The 8,089-nt window shown below is 35.8% G+C and overlaps 1 protein-coding gene across 1 annotated transcript; it reads left to right on the top strand.

The window, feature by feature from the left end:
- The first annotated feature begins 5,492 nt into the window (after positions 1 to 5,492).
- On the top strand, positions 5,493 to 7,017 carry LOC145270904 (uncharacterized). The gene is made up of 2 exons (XM_080126454.1): positions 5,493 to 5,553; positions 6,640 to 7,017. The coding sequence occupies exons 1-2, from the start codon at positions 5,518 to 5,520 to the stop codon at positions 7,000 to 7,002; spliced, it is 399 nt and encodes a 132-aa protein (XP_079982580.1). The 5' UTR covers positions 5,493 to 5,517; the 3' UTR covers positions 7,003 to 7,017.
- The last annotated feature ends 1,072 nt before the right edge of the window (positions 7,018 to 8,089 follow it).

Here is an 8,089-nt window from a genome sequence, read left to right as displayed (position 1 = left end):
CATCCCCTCTTGTTTGGACTTAGAACTGTTCAATTGAATGCACGTTGACTTGCATTGGTCTATAGGATTCTCATATACCTATATCCACATCCCCTCTTGTTTGGACTTAGAAATTTTCAATTGAATACACGTTGACTTGCATTGGTCTATAGGATTCTCATCTACCTATATCCACATCCCCTCTTGTTTGGACTTAGAAATTTTCAATTGAATACACGTTGACTTGCATTGGTCTATAGGATTCTCATATGCCTATATCCACATCCCCTGTTGTTTGGACTTAGAAATTTTCAATTGAATACACGTTGACTTGCATTGGTCTATAGGATTCTCATCTACCTATATCCACATCCCCTCTTGTTTGGACTTAGAACTGTTCAATTGAATACACGTTGACTTGCATTGGTCTATAGGATTCTCATCTACCTATATCTACATCCCCTCTTGTTTGGACTTAGAAATTTGCAATTGAATACACGTTTACTTGCATTGCTCTATAGGATTCTCATCTACCTATATCTACATCCCCTCTTGTTTGGACTTAGAAATTTTCAATTGAATACACGTTGACTTGCATTGCTCTATAGGATTCTCATCTACCTATATCCACATCCCCTCTTGTTTGGACTAAGAAATTTTAATTGAATCCACGTTGACTTGCATTGGTCTATAGGATTCTCATCTACCTATATCCACATCCCCTGTTGTTTGGACTTAGAAATTTGCAATTGAATACACGTTTACTTGCATTGCTCTATAGGATTCTGATCTACCTATATCCACATCCCCTGTTGTTTGGACTTAGAATTTTTCAATTGAATACACGTTGACTTGCATTGGTCTATAGGATTCTCATCTACCTATATCCACATCCCCTCTTGTTTGGACTTAGAAATTTTCAATTGAATACACGTTGACTTGCATTGGTCTATAGGATTCTCATCTACCTATATCTACATCCCCTCTTGTTTGGACTTAGAAATTTTCAATTGAATACACGTTGACTTGCATTGGTCTATAGGATTCTCATCTACCTATATCCACATCCCCTGTTGTTTGGACTTAGAAATTTTCAATTGAATACACGTTGACTTGCATTGGTCTATAGGATTCTCATCTACCTATATCCACATCCCCTCTTGTTTGGACTTAGAACTGTTCAATTGAATACACGTTGACTTGCATTGGTCTATAGGATTCTAATCTACCTATATCTACATCCCCTCTTGTTTGGACTTAGAAATTTGCAATTGAATACACGTTTACTTGCATTGCTCTATAGGATTCTCATCTACCTATATCTACATCCCCTCTTGTTTGGACTTAGAAATTTTCAATTGAATACACGTTGACTTGCATTGGTCTATAGGATTCTCATCTACCTATATCCACATCCCCTCTTGTTTGGACTAAGAAATTTTAATTGAATCCACGTTGACTTGCATTGGTCTATAGGATTCTCATCTACCTATATCCACATCCCCTCTTGTTTGGACTTAGAAATTTGCAATTGAATACACGTTTACTTGCATTGCTCTATAGGATTCTCATCTACCTATATCCACATCCCCTGTTGTTTGGACTTAGAAATTTTCAATTGAATACACGTTGACTTGCATTGGTCTATAGGATTCTCATCTACCTATATCCACATCCCCTCTTGTTTGGACTTAGAAATTTGCAATTGAATACACGTTGACTTGCATTGGTCTATAGGATTCTCATCTACCTATATCCACATCCCCTCTTGTTTGGACTTAGAAATTTTCAATTGAATACACGTTGACTTGCATTGGTCTATAGGATTCTCATCTACCTATATCTACATCCCCTCTTGTTTGGACTGTGAAATTTTCAATTGAATACACGTTGACTTGCATTGGTCTATAGGATTCTCATCTACCTATATCCACATCCCCTGTTGTTTGGACTTAGAAATTTTCAATTGAATACACGTTGACTTGCATTGGTCTATAGGATTCTCATCTACCTATATCCACATCCCCTCTTGTTTGGACTTAGAAATTTGCAATTGAATACACGTTGACTTGCATTGGTCTATAGGATTCTCATCTACCTATATCCACATCCCCTCTTGTTTGGACTTAGAAATTTTCAATTGAATACACGTTGACTTGCATTGGTCTATAGCATTCTGATCTACCTATATCCACATCCCCTCTTGTTTGGACTTAGAAATTTTCAATTGAATACACGTTGACTTGCATTGGTCTATAGGATTCTCATCTACCTATATCCACATCCCCTGTTGTTTGGACTTAGAAATTTTCAATTGAATACACGTTGACTTGCATTGGTCTATAGGATTCTCATCTACCTATATCTACATCCCCTCTTGTTTGGACTTAGAAATTTTCAATTGAATACACGTTGACTTGCATTGGTCTATAGGATGCTCATCTACCTATATCCATATCCCCTCTTGTTTGGACTTAGAAATTTTCAATTGAATACACGTTGACTTGCGTTGGTCTATAGGATTCTCATCTACCTATATCCACATCCCCTCTTGTTTGGACTTAGAAATTTTCAATTGAATCCACGTTGACTTGCATTGGTCTATAGGATTCTCATCTACCTATATCCACATCCCCTCTTGTTTGGACTTAGAAATTTTCAATTGAATACACGTTGACTTGCATTGGTCTATAGGATTCTCATCTACCTATATCCACATCCCCTGTTGTTTGGACTTAGAAATTTTCAATTGAATACACGTTGACTTGCATTGGTCTATAGGATTCTCATCTACCTATATCCACATCCCCTCTTGTTTGGACTTAGAAATTTTCAATTGAATACACGTTGACTTGCATTGGTCTATAGGATTCTCATCTACCTATATCCATATCCCCTCTTGTTTGGACTTAGAAATTTTCAATTGAATACACGTTGACTTGCATTGGTCTATAGGATTCTCATCTACCTATATCCATATCCCCTCTTGTTTGGACTTAGAAATTTTCAATTGAATCCACGTTGACTTGCATTGGTCTATAGGATTCTCATCTACCTATATCCACATCCCCTCTTGTTTGGACTTAGAAATTTTCAATTGAATACACGTTGACTTGCATTGCTCTATAGGATTCTGATCTACCTATATCCACATCCCCTCTTGTTTGGACTTAGAATTTTTCAATTGAATACACGTTGACTTGCATTGGTCTATAGGATTCTGATCTACCTATATCCACATCCCCTCTTGTTTGGACTTAGAATTTTTCAATTGAATACACGTTGACTTGCATTGGTCTATAGGATTCTGATCTACCTATATCCACATCCCCTCTTGTTTGGACTTAGAAATTTTCAATTGAATACACGTTGACTTGCATTGGTCTATAGGATTCTGATCTACCTATATCCACATCCCCTCTTGTTTGGACTTAGAAATTTTCAATTGAATACACGTTGACTTGCATTGGTCTATAGGATTCTGATCTACCTATATCCACATCCCCTCTTGTTTGGACTTAGAAATTTTCAATTGAATCCACGTTGACTTGCATTGGTCTATAGGATTCTGATCTACCTATATCCACATCCCCTCTTGTTTGGACTTAGAAATTTTCAATTGAATACACGTTGACTTGCATTGGTCTATAGGATTCTCATCTACCTATATCCACATCCCCTGTTGTTTGGACTTAGAAATTTTCAATTGAATACACGTTGACTTGCATTGGTCTATAGGATTCTCATATACCTATATCCACATCCAATCTATATATCCAAATATTAAAAATATATCCACATCCCCTCTATATATCCAAATATTAAAAATAAGGTTTTCATCATTAGACATTGTATTTTTTGTCCTGAAACAACATTTAAAGAGACCAGCAATAAAAGCGATGGACAGTATAAATTCTTCGATAAAGAATAAAATGCCATAACTTTGTGAATATCGCATGGATTTAAATAACATTTTTAGAAATAACAAACCTTAAAGCAATCCTTTGATGATATAATTTTATTTTTTGACGAATATTTAGTGAAATATTGATATTTAACTAATCTATCTATATATATCTGTGAAAGTGTCTGTGTATCTGTGTGTGTACATGTCCCTACGCAATAACTCTGTCAATTTTAAGCCTACAGACTCGAAATTTGATATACAGGGTACTGAGATTTGAGGAAAATCGATGTGATTGGTTTTGTGACAGAAATTTTGCGATTAAGGGGGTCAAAGTTCAACGATTTGACCTTTGAGAACTCTACCAAACTCCTCCGACAATTTTGGATCTAAACACATGAAATTTTAGATATAGGTTCTTTGGACATTGATCTAACTTAATAACTTTATTTGAGCCATAAACAATAAATTTTAAGGGGTCATAATAGGGGTCAAAGTTTAAAAAATTGACCGTTTTTTTTTTTTTTGTTTTGCTCAGCATACACCTCAAAACACCCGGGCAACGCCGGGCTGAAATGCTAGTCTGCAATAAAGTGATTCACACAGTTTATATAATATACATATAAGAAACTTAATTTTGTCATCGGTGAGTTTCTAATAGTATTTTGACACAGTTTATATTATTAAATTTCTTTGATGAAAAGATTAATTTTCTAGAATCGTTTTTCGTAATTTTTGGATGTGTTCAGTACTGCGACATGAAAATTCAGTAGATATCATTGGTTTCGCTTGAAATTCAATATTTCAATTTATTGCATAATAAAATAACAAAAAACGAAGTGAAATTTGAAAGGACAAAGGGAGGTAATTCATGTTTTCCTTCAAATTTTTAAATCTAAAATTGACGTTAGAAAATAGAAATTTGATTAAAAATACGTCGAGAGAGGAGGGAGGGAGGAGACGGAGTGCGTGAGACAGAGCGACATACAGAGAGAGGGGGACAGAGGAAGTAAGATAGACAATACACACAATAACCCTTATCCCCGAGTCGCTTCTGACCTCCATGTAAGCAAAAAAAAAAAAAAAAAATTTGACCATCGATGTGGAACGGTTAACATTTTTCCGGGAAAAATCAAACAGATCGCAATCGACGTTACAACCTTTTTTACCTTTTATGGAGTGTGTGTTACGTAGCTGCCTTTTCATTGGTTGATTTAAACTTGTTTGGTTTGAAGAGTGAAGGTGGGCGTGCTTTTCCGGTTGGTTTACATGCGCGCACGCACGCACGCACACACAGAGTAATACTTTGTGTTTGTGTGTATTGGTGTGTTTATGCGAGTATGTGTGTGTTTATGCGAGTGTGTGTGTGTGTGTGCTGAGTTAAACTTGTTTAGTTTGAAGAGTGAATGTGTGCATGTTTAAGTATTTGTGTGTGTGTGTTTATGCGAATGTGTGCTTCGTTTGTAAAAAGTTATAAAAAAATAATAAATAATTATATTTTAAATATATATATATATATATATATATATATATATATATATATATATATATACACATATATATGTGTGTATCGGATTTGTATCGTTAAGTTAGCAATTTGGTTTTCTTTTTTCAGTCCCGAAATTCCTATCAAGATGGAAAAAGCTATAACCAAAGACATTGAAAATCAGGTGAGAATTGTCTATTTTGATGGTATTATTTCTTTTTTTATTTTTGTTATATCTTATTATAAATTTTCATACTGTTTGTCTGTCTGTGTGACACGGTTTTTCTCCGCCTACAGGCAACCCACCCAGGTAAGTTAGGTACCGAAATGAAGCCACATTTTTAGTGCGTTCTCAATCTCTGTACCTATCTATATATATCTGTGGTCCTGGATATGACCTTACACTATATCCAGTGGTTAGGCCCCAGCTTGCAGGCTTTGGGGAGTGTGGAGCCACCCTTTAATTGCTATTTGCTCCCAGGTCCACTCTGACCCCTACTATTTTTTAATGTGTTTATAACAAAATCCCACTCCCAACCTTATTTTTAATTGTGCTAAGGGATCTCATATTTAAAGAGATATCCTCTCACTCTAGTTTTCCTTATGCTAAGGGATCATACATCCCCCACCATATTTTTCAATGTGCTAAGGGACGTTAACTTTAAAGTGACAATACTCTACTTTTTTTTCATTGTGGTAAGGGATCTTCCATTTAAAGTTATTTCTCCCTATCCTATTTTGCATTGTGCTAAGGGATCTTATATGTAATGTGACTTCCCCACCAAACCTATTTTTCAATGTGCTAAGGGATCTTACATTTAAAGTGACATCTCCCCACCCAATATTTTAATTTGAAAAGTGATCTCACATTTAAAGAAAAATCCCACATTCGACCTTATTTATCATTGTGCTAAGGGATCTTACTTTTAAAGTAACATGCCCTACTTTTTTTTTCATTTTGCTAAGGGATCTCACCTATAAAGTGACATACCTCTACTTTTTTATTGTGCTAAGAGATCTTACATTCAAAGTAACTTCCCCTATCCTATTTTTCATTGTGCTAAGGGATCATACATCAAGTGACATCCCTTCCACTCTATTTTTCAATGTGCTAAGGGATCTTACATTTAAAGTGACATTTTGCTGTATTTTTTTTTTTGTATGGTTGCAGAACTCAAATGTACATATATTAAAGCCTAAAACTGCACCGTTTGTTCATTTTCACCAGGATTTGACATGAATTTGAATTTAAAATTTCATTTATTTACAGTTTACGATTGAAAAACCTTTGGTCAAACCTAGATTTGAAGAAGGGCCAGAGAGGCTGATTAAAATGAACCAGACTCCTCCCGAGAATTCATCTGAAAGACTCTCTCCTGCTAGCCGACTGGTTCTTTCTCCCGAGCCGCAGCTAGTAGACGTTCAGCCCGATACAAAACTTCAGTCTGGGAATCCATTAGCCAAGAATGCTGGTCCTGGTCCAGTTCAGGAAAAAGACTCGGATGTTTTGCTGATGACCCCGAGCGATTTCCGGGTCTCAAAGGAGGCGACTGATGCTAATCTGCGGTTGGAAGTGCTCGAGACAAACAAGTTGTTATTGAATTACAAAACCCAACGAGAGAAATTAGCGTAAGTACATTGCATGTTTCAATTTAAACAAGGTGGCGGCAATTTCTTCACTTGCTAACGCGATTAAATTTTTTTTTTAATAATTCAGTAATATTTAGGTAATTTCGACTGCATAATTTGGAAGCTAACATTGTAATTTATTAGAATTGACAAAAAAAATCAATTAAAACCATTATTTTTTTTTTTATCTGAAAACTCCATTTATCGACTACAAAATCTCGTCCTAATAGTGCAGAAGCAGCAAATATTAAAATTGAAGCTAACATTTATTGTTATATATTTTTACAAATTAAGATCACTGAAAGAATACCTGAATATGTTGCAGTCATGGGAAACGAAAGATCCAGATATAGCGTCTATTGATGCTGAACTCTCACAGGTAAGGCAACGTTTCATAACATTTGGATTCTTCAGACTACTATTCATGTCTAAAATGGTTCCTCCCCAGTAAATTTAAAACAACAGAACCTTCTCTATTTTCATCATAATCGCTCTGACTCCCATCACGTCCCAATTTAAATCAATGGCCCTCGTCTTGGGAAGCTTCATGATTGACAAGTTCTTGTTGAGCCGTCCACATCAATAATCAAACTTCTACCCAAATACCATTAACCATTACTGCACTAACATCTTACATTCATTAACCCTTATCTTTGAGTGGACTTCGGACTTTGACTAAAATGGGGGGGGGATTTTGCCTCTTGCGTGTATATCTCATCCTGTGTGTCTCTTTGTATTTGTGAATGCAATTGCGATGCATATATATGCGATAAAGTTCACCATTTTTTTCTTTGTCGCTTGCAGCTGTACAAGATAACAAATCGAAGGCTTCCTTTAATTAATTAACGCTTGGCTTATTCTTCTATTTCTTGACAGTTCCGCATCTTGCTTTACTTCTATGCATCTTAGTGAAATCTCAACCGTGTCTGCTCTGTTCAAAATCGGAAACCAGACTGACTTGCATGCGAGAGAAAAGATATCCCCCTCTCTTTCTTTCATGCTCTTTCTTTCTTTCTTTCTTTCCACGTTTTCTTTCACACGAATCTGAATGACCCCAGCTACGGGCCCCCTTGCAAAACTTTAAAAACAAA

The sequence above is a fragment of the Euprymna scolopes genome, chromosome 46 (genome assembly GCF_053919585.1).
Source record: "Euprymna scolopes isolate OS-2025 chromosome 46, ASM5391958v1, whole genome shotgun sequence".
Lineage (NCBI taxonomy): Eukaryota > Metazoa > Mollusca > Cephalopoda > Sepiida > Sepiolidae > Euprymna > Euprymna scolopes.
This window is presented reverse-complemented; position numbering and strand designations above follow the sequence as displayed.

Excerpts from the sequence above, each read along its gene's own strand:
- LOC145270904 (XM_080126454.1), top strand. The coding sequence starts at position 5,518 with ATGGAAAAAGCTATAACCAAAGACATTGAAAATCAG. Across the intron at positions 5,554-6,639 it reads CCAAAGACATTGAAAATCAG|TTTACGATTGAAAAACCTTT; the intron begins GTGAGAATTGTC and ends ATTTATTTACAG.